Genomic DNA, 15,850 nt, shown 5'->3' with positions numbered 1-15,850 from the left:
AGTATCCCCAGTGTCCATCCCAGTGTCCCTCCCAGCGTCCCCAGTGTCCCTCCCAGTGTCCCCAGTGTCCATCCCAGTGTCCATCCCAGTGTCCCCAGTGTCCCCAGTGTCCATCCCAGTGTCCCCAGTGTCCCTCCCAGTGTCCATCCCAGTGTCCCCAGTGTCCATCCCAGTGTCCCCAGTGTCCCCAGTGTCCCTCCCAGTGTCCCTCACCGGTGTTTCCAGTAGGCACATCCCTGTAACCCCGATGTCCCCAGTGTCCCCAGTGTCCATTCCAGTGTCCATCCCAGTGTCCCTCCCAGTGTCCCCAGTGTCCCCAGTGTCCCTCACCGGTGTTTCCAGTAGGCACATCCCTGTAACCCCAATGTCCCCAGTGTCCCCAGTGTCCATCCCAGTGTCCCCAGTGTCCCTCACCGGTGTTTCCAGTAGGCCAGCTTGTGCAGGTCGTAGTCGGGGATGGGCATCTCGTCCTCCTCCCAGGTGGCCTGGTCGTAGGGCAGGTCCCGCCACTTCACCAGGTAGTGGTACTGCCCCTTCCGGTCCACGCTGCGCGGCACCGCGTCACCCGGGGCACGGGGACACGGGGGACACGGGGGACACGCGGGGACATGCGGGGACATGGCGTCACCCGGGGCAGGGGACACGGGGGACACCCACGAACACCCAGGACACCCAGGGACACCCAGGGACACCGCGTCACCCGGGGCACGGGGGACACCCGGGGACACCCAAGTACACCCAGGCACCCAGGGCACGGGGGACACGGGGGACACGCGGGGACACCGCGTCACCCGGGGCACGGGGACACGGGGGACACGCGGGGACACCGCGTCACCCGGGGCACGGGGACACGGGGGACACCCGGGGACACCCAAGTACACCCAGGCACCTGGGGCACGGGGACACGCGGGGACACGCGGGGACACCGCGTCACCCCGGGCACGCGGACACGGGGGACACCCACGAACACCCAGGGACACGCAGGGACACCCAGGGACACCGCGTCACCCGGGGCACGGGGACACGGGGGACACGCGGGGACACCGCATCACCCAGGGCACGGGGACACGGGGGACACATGGGGACACCCAGGGCATGGGGGACACCCAGGGACACCCACGAACACCCAGGGACACCCAGGGACACACAGGGACACCCAGGGACACCGCGTCACCCGGTGCACGGGGACACGGGGGACACCCAGGGACACCCAGGGACACCGCGTCACCCTGGGCACGGGGACACGGGGGACACATGGGGACACCCAGGGCATGGGGGACACCCAGGGACACCCACGAACACCCACGAACACCCAGGGACACCCAGGGACACCCAGGGACACCCAGGGACACCGCGTCACCCGGGGCACAGGGACACGGGGGACACCCGGGGACACGCGGGGACAACCAGGGACACCGCGTCACCCGGGGCACGGGGACACCCACGAACACCCACGAACACCCAGGGACACCCAGGGACACCCACGAACACCCAGGGACACCCAGGGACACGCAGGGACACCCAGGGACACCGCGTCACCCGGCGCACGGGGACACGGGGGACACCCACGAACACCCAGGGACACCCAGGGACACCCAGGGGCACCCAGGGACACCCAGGGACACCCAGGGACACGCAGGGACACGGCGTCACCTGGGGCACGGGGACACCATGGGTGCCACCAGTGTCCCCAAACCCCCCCTTGGCCACTGCCCTCACCCACACCCCTGTCCCCTGGGGATTTGGGGGTGCCCCAGGTGGATTTGGGGTGCCCTGGAGGATATTTGGGGGTGCCTCAGGGTGATATGGGGGTGCCCTCAGATGACTTGGGGTGCCCCGGGGTCATTTGGGGGTGCCTCGGTGGGGAATTTAGGGGTGCCTCAGGGTGATTTGGGGTACCCTGGAGGATATTTGGGGGTGCCTCGGGGGGAATTTGGGGGTGCCCTGGAGGATATTTGGGGGTGCCTCAGGGGGGAATTTGGGGGTGCCCTGGAGGATATTTGGGGGTGCCTCAGGGGGGAATTTGGGGGTGGCCTGGAGGATACTTGGGGGTGCCCTGGAGGATATTTGGGGGTGCCCTGGAGGATATTTGGGGTGCCCTGGAGGATATTTGGGGTCCCCACCTGTGGTTGATGATGCGGTGCACCGTCATCCACTCGGGTTTGATGCCGTAGCGGTAGAAGCGCTCCTCCATGCCCCCGAAAAGGGGGTCCCCCCCCGCCCCCCGTTTCTCGCTCTTGGGGTCGTCGTCCCCGGAGCCGTAGTCCAGGGGAGGGGGCTCGTCCATGTCGTTCTTCCGCTGGTAGTTCCGGTACATCACCAGGTGGAAGATCTCCAGCTGCGCCCCGAAATCAGAGGGGACACCCCAAAGTTAGAGGGGACACCCCAAAATTAGGGTGGAAGACCCCAAAGTTAGGGGGAACAACCCAAAGTTAGAGGGGACAACCCAGAGTTAGGGGGGAACACCCCAAAGTTAGGGTGGAACACCCAAAAGTTAGGGGAGACAACCCAAAGTTAGGGGCGAGCACCCCAAAGTTAGAGGGGAAACCCCAAAATTAGAGGGGAGCACCCCAAAGTTATGGGAGAACACCCCAAAATTAGAGGGGACATCCCAAAGTTAGAGGAGACAACCCAAAGTTAGGGGGGAGCACCCCAAAGTTAGAGGGGAAACCCCAAAATTAGGGTGGAACACCCCAAAGTTAGAGAAGACAACCCAAAGTTGGGGGGAGCACCCCAAAGTTAGAGGGGACACCCCAAAGTTAGAGGGGAAACCCCAAAATTAGAGGGGACACCCCAAAGTTAGGGGGGAACAACCCAAAGTTAGAGGGGAACACCCCAAAATTAGGGGGGGAACACCCCAAAATTAGGGGGGAACACCCCAGAGTTAGGGGGGAACACCCCAAAGTTAGGGGGGAACACCCCAAAATTAGGGGGGAGCACCCCAGAGTTAGTGGGGAACACCCCAGAATTAGGGGGGAACACCCCAGAGTTAGGGTGGAACACCCCAAAGTTAGAGGAGACAACCCAAAGTTAGGGGGGAGCACCCCAAAGTTAGAGGGGACACCCCAAAGTTAGAGGGGACACCCCAAAGTTAGAGGGGAAACCCCAAAATTAGAGGGGAGCACCCCAAAGTTATGGGAGAACACCCCAAAATTAGGGGGGAGCACCCCAAAGTTAGAGAGGGCACACAAAAATTAGCAGGGAGACCCCAAGGTGAGAGTGGAACACCCCAAAATCAGAGGGGGCACCCCAAAGTTAGAGAGGGCATCCCGAAGTTAAAGGGGAGCACCCCAAAATTAGAGGGGAGCGCACCTCAAAGTTGAGCCTCCCCCAGGTGTTCCCCCATACTTTGGGGGGTTGCCCAGGTTTTTGGGGGGGTTCCCCCATACTTTGGGGGTTCCCCCAGGTTTTTGGGGTCCCCTCCCCGATGTTTTGGGGTGCCCCAGGCGTACCTGCAGCTCCTTGATCCAGGAGGACAGGAGCCCAGCCATGCTGAGCCCCCCCAGGTGCCCAGGTGTTCCCCCATACTTTAGGGTGCTCCCCCATACTTTGGGGGTTTCCCCAGGTTTTTGGGGTCCCTCCCCCGATGTTTTGGGGTGCCCCAGGCGTACCTGCAGCTCCTTGATCCAGGAGCAGTGCCAGTAGGACAGCCCCACCCACTTGACGAAGAACTCGCGCTCGGAGCGGCCCTGCAGGGCCTGGGGGGGCCCCTCCTGCGCCTGGGGGGCGCCGGGCGCGGCCACGGGGGCGGGGGGCTCCCCCCAGCGCCAGTACAGGATCTTCTGCACGCGCCCCTTCAGCACCGGGCACTGCGGGCACAGCGGGGACGCTGCCGGGGACGCACGGGGACGCCAAGGGACGCCCAGGGGACACCCAGGGGACACTGCCGGGGATGCCCAGGGACGCCCAGGGACACCCAGGGGATGCCCAGGGGACACCCAGGGGATGCCCAGGGGATGCCCAGGGGACACCCAGGGGACACTGCCGGGGACACCCAGGGGACGCTGCCGGGGACGCCCAGGGGACACCCAGGGACTGCCCAGGGGACACTGCCGGGGACACCCAGGGGACACCCAGGGGACACCCAGGGACACCCAGGGACACCCAGGGACACCCAGGGGACACTGCCAGGGGACACCCAGGGACACCCATGGGACACTGCCGGGGGACACTGCTGGGGACGCCCAGGGGACACCCAGGGGACACTGCTGGGGACGCCCAGGGGACACCCAGGGGACACTGCTGGGGACGCCCAGGGGACACCCAGGGGACACCCGGGGACACCCAGGAGATGCCCAGGGGATGCCCAGGGACACCCAGGGGACACTGCCAGGGGACATTGCCAGGGGACACTGCCGGGGACACCCAGGGGACACTGCCGGGGACACCCAGGGGGCACAGCGGGGACGCTGCCGGGGACGCACGGGGACGCCAAGGGACGCCCAGGGGACGCCCAGGGGACACCCAGGGACACCCAGGGGACACCCAGGGACACCCAGGGACACCCAGGGGACACTGCCAGGGGATGCCCAGGGACACCCAGGGGACACCCAGGGGACGCCCAGGGGACGCTGCCGGGGACACCCAGGGACGCCCAGGGACACCCAGGGACACCCAGGGGACACTGCCAGGGGACACCCAGGGACACCCATGGGACACTGCCGGGGGACACTGCTGGGGACGCCCAGGGGACACCCAGGGACACACAGGGGACACCCAGGGATGCCCAGGGACACCCAGGGACACCCAGGGACACCCAGGGGACACTGCCAGGGGATGCCCAGGGGACACCCAGGGGATGCCCAGGGGATGCCCAGGGACTGCCCAGGGGACACTGCCGGGGACACCCAGGGGACGCCCAGGGGACACCCAGGGGACACTGCCAGGGGACACTGCCGGGGACACTGCCGGGGACACCCAGGGGGCACAGCGGGGACGCTGCCGGGGACGCACGGGGACGCCAAGGGACGCCCAGGGGACGCCCAGGGGACACCCAGGGACACCCAGGGGACACCCAGGGGACACCCAGGGACACCCAGGGACACCCAGGGGACACTGCCAGGGGATGCCCAGGGACACCCAGGGGACACCCAGGGGACACCCAGGGGACGCTGCCGGGGACACCCAGGGACGCCCAGGGACACCCAGGGGACACTGCCGGGGACGCCCAGGGGACACTGCCAGGGGACACCCAGGGGACACCCAGGGGACACTGCCGGGGACACTGCCGGGGACGCACGGGGACGCCAAGGGACGCCCAGGGACACCCAGGGGACACCCAGGGACACCCAGGGGACACCCAGGGGACACTGCCGGGGACACCCAGGGGGCACAGCGGGGACGCTGCCGGGGACGCACGGGGACGCCAAGGGACGCCCAGGGGACGCCCAGGGGACACCCAGGGACACCCAGGGGACACCCAGGGGACACCCAGGGACACCCAGGGACACCCAGGGGACACTGCCAGGGGATGCCCAGGGACACCCAGGGGACACCCAGGGGACACCCAGGGGACGCTGCCGGGGACACCCAGGGACGCCCAGGGACACCCAGGGGACACTGCCGGGGACGCCCAGGGGACACTGCCAGGGGACACCCAGGGGACACCCAGGGGACACTGCCGGGGACACTGCCGGGGACATTGCCGGGGACGCCCAGGGGATGCCCAGGGACACCCAGGGGACGCCCAGGGACACCCAGGGACACCCAGGGGACACTGCCGGGGGATACCCAGGGGACGCCCAGGGACACCCAGGGGACACCCAGGGGACGCCCAGGGGACACCCAGGGGACACTGCTGAGGACACCCAGGGACACCCAGGGGACACCCAGGGACACCCAGGAGACACCCAGCAGAGGGGGCGCAGGGCTGTGCCCCGAGGTGGGGCCCTGCGCTGGCCCCGTGAGCCCACAGTGGCACCACGTCCCCACATCCCCATGGCCAACAGTGTCCCCACGTCCCCACAGTGTCCCCACAGTGTCCCCACAGTGTCCCCATGTCCCCACAGTGTCCCCCCATCCCCCTATGTCCCTATATCCCCCCATGTCCCCGTGTCCCCCACACCCCCAGTGTCCCCGTGTCCCCCACACCCCCGGTGTCCCCACTGTCCCCAGTGTCCCCGTGTCCCCCACACACCCCCGGTGTCCCCATGTCCCCCACACCCCCGGTGTCCCCATGTCCCCAGTGTCCCCATGTCCCCCACACACCCCCGGTGTCCCCGCTGTCCCCAGTGTCCCCATGTCCCCAGTGTCCCCGTATCCCCCACACCCCCGGTGTCCCCATGTCCCCAGTGTCCCCGTATCCCCCACACCCCCGGTGTCCCCATGTCCCTAGTGTCCCCATGTCCCCCACACACCCCCGGTGTCCCCATGTCCCCCACACACCCCCGGTGTCCCTGTGTCCCCCACACCCCCGGTGTCCCCGCTGTCCCCAGTGTCCCCATGTCCCCAGTGTCCCCGTATCCCCCACACCCCCGGTGTCCCCATGTCCCCATGTCCCCATGTCCCCCACACACCCCCGGTGTCCCCATGTCCCCCACACACCCCCGGTGTCCCTGTGTCCCCCACACCCCCGGTGTCCCCGCTGTCCCCAGTGTCCCCATGTCCCCAGTGTCCCCGTATCCCCCACACCCCCGGTGTCCCCATGTCCCCATGTCCCCATGTCCCCCACACACCCCCGGTGTCCCCATGTCCCCCACACACCCCCGGTGTCCCTGTGTCCCCCACACCCCCGGTGTCCCCGCTGTCCCCAGTGTCCCCATGTCCCCAGTGTCCCCATGTCCCCCACACCCCCGGTGTCCCCCCCACACCCCCGGTGTCCCCGTGTCCCCCGGTACCGTGCAGCGGGGACAGAGCCACTCGCCGTTGGGGACCTCGGGCAGGGGCGGGTTGAGGCAGTGGATGTGGTAGGAGGACACGCAGGCGTCGCAGCACAGCAGCTCGCCGCCGTCCTTGCACACGCGGCAGTACTCCATGTGGTCATCCTCCTCCTCCTTCTCGCCCTCCTCCTCCTCCTCTTCCTCCTCCTCCTCCTCCTCCTTGGCCTCCCACTGCACGCCCTCCTTCTCCTGGGGACGGATCGGGGTCAGAGGGGCGACCCCGAAACAGCCCCACAGGGACGGACAGGACAGCAGGGAAGGGACCAGAACAGCCCCCGGAGACCCCAAACTGCCAGAGAACAGCCCCAAAACAGCCCCTGGACACCCCAAACTGCCAGGGAACGGCCCCAAAACAGCCCCTGGACACCCCAAACTGCCAGGGAACGGCCCCAAAACAGCCCCTGGACACCCCAAACTGCCAGAGAACAGCCCCAAAACAGCCCCCGGAGACCCCAAACTGCCAGAGAACAGCCCCAAAACAGCCCCTGGACACCCCAAACTGCCAGGGAACGGCCCCAAAACAGCCCCTGGACACCCCAAACTGCCAGGGAACGGCCCCAAAACAGCCCCTGGAGACCCCAAACTGCCAGGGAACGGCCCCAAAACAGCCCCCGGAGACCCCAAACTGCCAGAGACACCCAAACTGCCAGGGAACGGCCCCAAAACAGCCCCGGGAGACCACAGAACTCCTGGAGACCCCAAACTGCCAGAGACACCCAAACTGCCAGGGAATGGCCCCAAAACAGCCCCTGGAGACCCCAAACGGCCAGGGAACGACCCCAAAATAGCTCCTGGACACCCCAGAACTCCTGGAGACCCCAAACTGCCAGGGAACGGCCCCAAAACAGCCCCTGGAGACCCCAGAACTCCTGGAGACCCCAAACTGCCAGAGACCCCAAACTGCCAGGGAACGGCCCCAAAACAGCCCCTGGACACCCCAAACTGCCAGAGAAACCCAAACTGCCAGGGAACGGCACCAAAACAGCCCCTGGACACCCCAAACTGCCAGGGAACGGCCCCAAAACAGCCCCCGGACACCCCAGAACTCCTGGAGACCCCAAACTGCCAGGGAACGGCCCCGAGGGACTCCCAGGATGCCCTAAATGACCTCCAATCCCTCCCAGCCCCCTCCAACCTCCCCGTAAAAACCCCCGGCAGCCCCTCAAAACCCCCCAGGATGCCCCCAGTGCCCCTCAGCCCCCTCCCAGTTCCCCCCCAGTCCCCTCCCCGTGTCCCCCAGTCCCCTCCCAGTGCCCCCCAGTGCCCTCAGGATGCCCCTAGACCCTGCCCCAGGATGCCCCCAGTGCCCCCAGTGCCCTCCCAGAGCCCCCCAGTGCCCTCAGGATGCCCCCAGACCCCCCCAGGATGCCCTCAGTGCCCCCCAGTGCTCTCAGGATGCCCCCCAGTCCCCTCCCAGTGCCCTCAGGATGCCCCCAGTGCCCCCAGTCCCCTCCCAGAGCCCCCCAGTGCCCTCAGGATGCCCCTAGACCCTGCCCCAGGATGCCCTCAGTGCCCCCCAGTGCCCTCCCAGAGCCCCCAGTGCCCTCAGGATGCCCCTAGACCCTGCCCCAGGATGCCCCCAGTGCCCTCAGGATGCCCTCAGTGCCCCCCAGTGCCCTCCCAGAGCCCCCCAGTGCCCTCAGGATGCCCCCAGACCCCCCCCAGGATGCCCTCAGTGCCCCCCAGTGCCCTCAGGATGCCCCCAGTGCCCCCCAGTCCCCTCCCAGTGCCCTTAGGATGCCCCTAGACCCTGCCCCAGGATGCCCCCAGTGCCCCCCAATGCCCCCCAGTGCCCTCAGGATGCCCTCAGTGTCCCCCAGTGCCCTCCCAGAGCCCCCCAGTGCCCTCAGGATGCCCCCAGACCCCCCCCCAGGATGCCCTCAGTACCCCCCAGTGCTCTCAGGATGCCCCCCAGTCCCCTCCCAGTGCCCTCAGGATGCCCCCAGTGCCCCCAGTCCCCTCCCAGAGCCCCCCAGTGCCCTCAGGATGTCCCCAGACCCTGCCCCAGGATGCCCTCAGTGCCCTCAGGATGCCCTCAGTGCCCCCCAGTGCCCTCCCAGAGCCCCCCAGTGCCCTCAGGATGCCCCTAGACCCTGCCCCAGGATGCCCCCAGTGCCCCCCAGTGCCCTCCCAGAGCCCCCCAGTGCCCTCACAGAGCCCCCCAGTGCCCCCCAGTGCTCTCAGGATGCCCCCAGTGCCCCCAGTCCCCTCCCAGTGCCCCCCAGTGCCCCCAGCGGCGCCGCTCACGCAGTGGGGGCAGCTCCAGCGTCCCTCGGGGGCGCGGTCCAGCTCGGGGTCCAGGCACACCAGGTGGTAGGCGCGGGGACAGGTGTCACACAGGATGATCTCCCCGCCCTGCTGGCACACCTCGCAGTAGTCCTGGTGGTCCGTCTCGTAGCCATCGCCCTCCTCCTCCGGGCCCGGCCCTGCGGGGACGGCGGCACGGCTGTCACCGCTGTCACCGCTGGCGGCCACCGCGCCCGCGGGGGCTCAGGGGGCGTGGGGGGCAATGGGGGCACTGGGGACAGGGATGGGGACACTGGGGATGGGGCTGAGGGACACTGGGGACACTGGGGATGGGGCAATGGGGGCACTGGGGACAGGGATGGGGACACTGGGGACACTGGGGACACTGGGGATGGGGTTGAGGGGCACTGGGGACAGGGATGGGGACACTGGGGACACTGGGGACACTGGGGATGGGGTTGAGGGGCACTGGGGACAGGGATGGGGACACTGGGGACGGGGTTGAGGGGCACTGGGGACAGGGATGGGGACACTGGGGACACTGGGGATGGGGCAATGGGGGCACTGGGGACAGGGATGGGGACACTGGGGATGGGGCAATGGGGGCACTGGGGACAGGGATGGGGACACTGGGGACACTGGGGACACTGGGGATGGGGTTGAGGGGCACTGGGGACAGGGATGGGGACACTGGGGATGGGGTTGAGGGGCACTGGGGACAGGGATGGGGACACTGGGGACACTGGGGATGGGGCAATGGGGGCACTGGGGACAGGGATGGGGACACTGGGGATGGGGCAATGGGGGCACTGGGGACACTGGGGATGGGGCAATGGGGGCAATGGGGACAGGGATGGGGACACTGGGGACACAGGGAACAGCAGGATGGGGACATGGGGACACTGGGAACACTGGGGGACACTGGGGATGGGGCTGAAGGGCACTGGGGACATGGGGACACTGGGAACAGAGGAATGGGGACATGGGGACACTGGGAACACTGGGGGACACTGGGGATGGGGCTGAAGGGCACTGGGGACATGGGGACACTGGGAACAGAGGAATGGGGACATGGGGACACTGGGAACACTGGGGACAGGGATGGGGACACTGGGGACACTGGGGACAGCAGGATGGAGGAACTGGGGAGATGGCTGGGGGCACAGGAACAGGGCTGGGGACACGGGGACAGGGCTGGGGACACAGGGACAGGGCTGGGGACACAGGAACCGGGCTGGGGGCACAGGAACAGGGCTGGGGACACCTTGGGGACACCCCTCCGAGGACACCAGGGGCTGGGGACACCCCCCAGCCACCACCACCGGGCTGGAGACAGAGACAGCACCACGGCCTCCTCTCTGGGGGGACACCCGTGGGGGCTTGGGGACCCCGGGTGACACCTTGGGGACACTTGGGGTGTCTCACCGTGCGCGGGCGCCGTGCCCGTCCCCACGGGGCCGCGCTCCCGGCCCGGCCCGGCGCCGGGGGCTGCAAGGAGAGACGGGGGGAGGGGACACGGGGACGTCACCCGGCCGTCCCCATCGCCCAAGCGGGGTGGCGGTGGTGGCACCCGGGGACACTCGGGGACACGTGGGGACGCTCACCCTTCTTCTTCTTGCGCCCGGGGCGGCCCCGCTTGAGCTTCTTGAGGCGCGTGGTGGGGTCGGGGCGGGGGGTGGCCCCCAGCACCCCAGGGCTCTCGGCGTCCGACTCCTCCTCGGCCTCGCCCGCGTCCTCGCTCTGCACGGGGACAGCGGGGACATCGGGTCACCGGGGGACAGCGGGGACAGCAGCAGAGACAGCGGGGACAGCAGGGACATCGGGTCACCGGGGGACAGCGGGGACAAGCGTCCAATCCCATGTCCTCAGTGTCGCTGTCCCTGGGTGTCCCCACCCCCAGTGTCCCCAGTGCCCCTTGCCCTGTCCCCCAGTGCCCCCATTCCTTCCCTGCTCTGTCCCCCAGTGTCCCCAGTGTCCCCCAGTGTCCCCAGTGCCCCTTGCTCTGTCCCCCAGTGTCCCCAGTGTCCCCAGTGCCCCCAGTGTCCCTTGCTCTGTCCCCCAGTGTCCCCAGTGTCCCCATTCCCTCCCTGCCTTGTCCCCCAGTGTCCCCAGTGTCCCCAGTGCCCCCAGTGTCCCTTGCTCTGTCCCCCAGTGTCCCCAGTGTCCCCATTCCCTCCCTGTCCTGTCCCCCAGTGTCACCAGTGTCCCTCAGTGTCCCCAGTGTCCCCATTCCTTCCCTGCCCTGTCCCCAGTGTCCCTCAGTGTCCCCAGTGCCCCCATTCCTTCCCTGCCCTGTCCCCCAGTGTCCCCCAGTGTCCCCAGTGCCCCTTGCTCTGTCCCCCAGTGTCCCCAGTGCCCCTTGCTCTGTCCCCCAGTGTCCCCAGTGTCCCCATTCCCTCCCTGCCCTGTCCCCCAGTGTCCCCCAGTGTCCCCAGTGCCCCTTGCTCTGTCCCCCAGTGTCCCCAGTGTCCCTTGCCCTGTCCCCCAGTGTCCCCCAGTGTCCCCCAGTGTCCCCAGTGTCCCCAGTGCCCCTCGGGGGCACTCACCGAGCTGCTCTTCTTGCGTTTGCCTCCCAGTACTCCCAGTTTGATCTTGAGCGGGGCCATCTTCCTGCCCTTCATCTTCCTCTTCAGCTCGGGCACCCGCGGGCTCTTGCTGCGCTTCTTGTGCCCGGGGCCTGGGGGGCACGGGGGGCGTCAGGGACCCCCGAACCACCCCAGGGACCCCCCCTCAACCACCTCAAACCACCACAGGGACCCCAAACCACCACAGGGCTCCCCCCTCAAGCAACCCAGGGCCCCCCAAAACTACCCCAGAGACCCCCCAAAACCACCCTGGAGAACCCCAAACCACCCCAGAGACCCCCTCAACCACCCCAGAGACCCCCAAAACCATCCCAGTGACCCCCCCAAAGCCCCCAGTAACTCCCCAAAGCCCCCCAGTGACCCCCAAACCCCCTCAGTAACTCCCCAAATCCCCCAACCCCCAAACCCCCCAGTGACCCCCAAACCCCCTCAGTAACTCCCCAAAGCCCCCCAGTGACCCCCAAACCCCCTCAGTAACTCCCCAAATCCCCCAACCCCCAAACCCCCCAGTAACTCCCCAAACCCCCCTCAGTAACTCCCCAAATCCCCCAACCCCCAAACCCCCCAGTAACTCCCCAAATCCCCCAACCCCCAAACCCCCCAGTAACTCCCCAAACCCCCCCAGTAACTCCCCAAAGCCCCCCAGTGACCCCCAAACCCCCCCAGTAACTCCCCAAACCCCCCAGTGACCCCCAAATCCCCTCAGTAACTCCCCAAATCCCCCAACCCCCAAACCCCCCAGTAACTCCCCAAACCCCCCCAGTAACTCCCCAAAGCCCCCCAGTGACCCCCAAACCCCCCCAGTAACTCCCCAAACCCCCCCAGTAACTCCCCAAAGCCCACCAGTAACTCCCCAAAGCCCCCCAGTAACTCCCCAAAGCCCCCCAGTGACCCCCAAACCCCCTCAGTAACTCCCCAAATCCCCCAAACCCTCCAGTGACCCCCAACCCCCCACCAGTAACTCCCCAAACCACCCCAGAGACCCCAAACCCCCCAGTAACTCCCCAAAGCCCCCCAGAGACCCCCTCAACCACCCCGGAGACCCCCAAAACCATCCGAGTGACCCCCCCCAAACCCCCACCCACCCGAGGGTGACCCCACAGACCCGGGGGGGGTACCCCAGACCCCCTGAGGGTGGGGAGGGGTCCCCACCTTTGCCCTCCTTGGTCTTGGCCTTGCGCAGGGGCGGGGGCGGCGCCTCGGGGCCACGGCGGCCACGGCGGCCGACACCTGCTCGGCCACGGCGGCCGCTGCGGCCGCTGCGGCCGCGGCCACGGCGGCGGCCGAGCCCTTGAAGGGGTTGTTGGCGCTGAACTCCCTCCACTTGGCCCCCAGGATGGTCATCATCTTGGACATGGGGATTTTGGGGTTCTTCTTGGCGATCAGGGGCCTGCAGAGCGAGGGGCGAGGTGGGAGGGGGGTCCAAAGGCGTGGGGGGGCATGAGGGGGCGTGAGGGAGACCCTCAGGGTGTCCCCCCAAACACCAAGAGGGACCCCTGGGGTGCCCCCAAATACAAAGAGGGACCCCTGGGGTGCCCCCAAACACAAAGAGGGACCCCCAGGACCCCTGGGGTGCCCCCCAAACAGCCAGAGGAACCTCCCAGGACCCATGGGATGGCCCCCAAACACCCAAAGGGACCCCCAGGGTGCCCCCAAACACCCAAAGGGACCCCCAGGACCCCTGGGGTGCCCCCAAACACCCAGAGGAACCTCCCAGGACCCACGGGATGGCCTCCCAACACCCAAAGGGACCCTCAGGACCCCTGGGGTGCCCCCAAACACCCAAAGGGACCCTCAGGGTGCCCCCCAAACACCCAGAGGGACCCTCAGGGTGCCCCCCCAAACACCCAAAGGGACCCCCGGGACTCTCAGGGTGCCCCCCAAACACCCAGAGGGACCCCCAGGACCCCTGGGGTGCCCCCCAAACAGCCAGAGGAACCTCCCAGGACCCACAGGATGGCCTCCAAACAACCAAAGGGACCCCTGGGGTGCCCCCAAACACCCAAAGGGACCCCCAGGACCCCTGGGGTGCCCCCCAAACACCCAAAGGGACCCTCAGGGTGCCCCCCAAACACCCAGAGGGACCCCCAAGACCCCTGGGGTGCCCCCCAAACACCCAAAGGGACCCTCAGGGTGCCCCCCAAACACCCAAAGGGACCCTCAGGGTGCCCCCAAACACCCAGAGGAACCTCCCAGGACCCACGGGATGGCCTCCCAACACCCAAAGGGACCCTCAGGACCCCTGGGGTGCCCCCAAACACCCAAAGGCACCCTCAGGGTGCCCCCCAAACACCCAAAGGGACCCTCAGGGTGTCCCCCAAACACCAAGAGGGACCCCCAGGACCCCTGGGGTGCCCCCAAACACCCAAAGGCACCCTCAGGGTGCCCCCCAAACACCCAGAGGGACCCCCAAGACCCCTGGGGTGCCCCCCAAACACCCAAAGGGACCCTCAGGGTGCCCCCAAACACCCAAAGGGACCCTCAGGTGCCCCCAAACACCCAGAGGAACCTCCCAGGACCCACGGGATGGCCTCCCAACACCCAAAGGGACCCTCAGGACCCCTGGGGTGCCCCCAAACACCCAAAGGCACCCTCAGGGTGCCCCCCAAACACCCAAAGGGACCCTCAGGGTGTCCCCCAAACACCAAGAGGGACCCCCAGGACCCCTGGGGTGCCCCAAACACCCAAAGGCACCCTCAGGGTGCCCCCCAAACACCCAGAGGGACCCCCAAGACCCCTGGGGTGCCCCCCAAACACCCAAAGGGACCCTCAGGGTGCCCCCAAACACCCAAAGGGACCCTCAGGGTGCCCCCAAACACCCAGAGGAACCTCCCAGGACCCACGGGATGGCCTCCCAACACCCAAAGGGACCCTCAGGACCCCTGGGGTGCCCCCAAACACCCAGAGGAACCTCCCGGGACCCACGGGATGGCCTCCCAACACCCAAAGGGACCCCCAGGACCCCTGGGGTGCCCCCAAACACCCAAAGGCACCCTCAGGGTGCCCCCCAAACAGCCAGAGGGACCCCCAGGAGCGCCGGGGTGCCCCCAGCCCCACCTCATGAACTGGCTGAAGGCCTTGTAGTTGGTGAGGGTGTGATAATCCTCCTCGGTGAACACGTGGTCCACGTCCTCCAGCCCCCAGGCCCCCAGCAGCTGCGCCGAGGATTTCTGCTCCACTGCCTGCTGGGGACACGGGGGTGACGTGGGGGGACGCCAGGATGGGGAGAAACAAACACCAGCCACGGGGACAGAGAGGAGGAGAAGGAAACACGTCACCTGTCGGGACCCCGATGGTCCCAACGTGGGTGATGGGACCCCCCCCAACGAGGACCAGAGGGGAGATGGGACCCCCGTGGGCACCCAAGGGGTTTTGGGAACACCACAGGGACCTACACAGGTGATGGGACCCCCATGGGGACCCCACACAGGCGATGGGACCCCCATGAGAACCCCCCACAGGTGATGGGACCCCCATGAGAACCCCCAACAGGTGATGGGACCCCCATGAGAACCCCACACAGGGACAGAACCCCACACAGGTGATGGGACCCCCATGAGAACCCCCAACAGGTGATGGGACCCCCATGGGGACCCCACACAGGGACAGAACCCCCACAAAAACCCTACACAGGTGATGGGACCCCCATGAGGACCCCACACAGGGACAAAACCCCACACAGGTGTCAGAACCCCCTGAGGACCCCCCACAGGCGATGGGACCCCCATGAGGACCCCCCACAGGTGATAGGACCCCCATGAGGACCCCACACAGGGACAGAACCCCACACAGGTGTTGGGACCCCCATGAGAACCCCACACAGGTGATGGGACCCCACAAAACCCCCCACAGGTGATGGGACCCCCATGAGAACCCCTCACAGGGACAGAACCCCCATAAAACCCTACACAGGTGATGGGACCCCCATGAGGACCCCACACAGGCGATGGGACCCCCATGAGGAACCCACACAGGTGATGGGACCCCCATGAGAACCCCACACAGGTGATAGGACCCCCATGAGGACCCCACACAGGGACAGAACCCCACACAGGTATCAGCACCCCCATGAGGACCCCACACAAGGTGATGGGACCCCCATGAGAACCCCACACAGGGACAGAACCCCACAAAACCCTA

The 15,850-nt window shown here is 67.5% G+C and overlaps 1 protein-coding gene across 1 annotated transcript in view; it reads right to left on the bottom strand.

The window, feature by feature from the left end:
• Window positions 1–14,892, bottom strand: part of LOC137467539 (chromodomain-helicase-DNA-binding protein 3-like) — a gene marked incomplete at its 5' end in the record, with an annotated part of 53,249 nt that extends 38,357 nt beyond the window's left edge. Inside the window, 9 exon segments of the mRNA XM_068179026.1 lie at window positions 415–546; window positions 2,124–2,338; window positions 3,612–3,809; window positions 6,837–7,067; window positions 9,126–9,304; window positions 10,730–10,865; window positions 11,672–11,802; window positions 12,863–13,100; window positions 14,704–14,892. Of these exon segments, the coding sequence (XP_068035127.1) occupies window positions 415–546; window positions 2,124–2,338; window positions 3,612–3,809; window positions 6,837–7,067; window positions 9,126–9,304; window positions 10,730–10,865; window positions 11,672–11,802; window positions 12,863–13,100; window positions 14,704–14,892 (1,649 nt within the window).
• Window positions 14,893–15,850: the final 958 nt, after the last annotated feature.

The sequence above is a fragment of the Anomalospiza imberbis genome, unplaced genomic scaffold (genome assembly GCF_031753505.1).
Source record: "Anomalospiza imberbis isolate Cuckoo-Finch-1a 21T00152 unplaced genomic scaffold, ASM3175350v1 scaffold_668, whole genome shotgun sequence".
Lineage (NCBI taxonomy): Eukaryota > Metazoa > Chordata > Aves > Passeriformes > Viduidae > Anomalospiza > Anomalospiza imberbis.
This window is presented reverse-complemented; position numbering and strand designations above follow the sequence as displayed.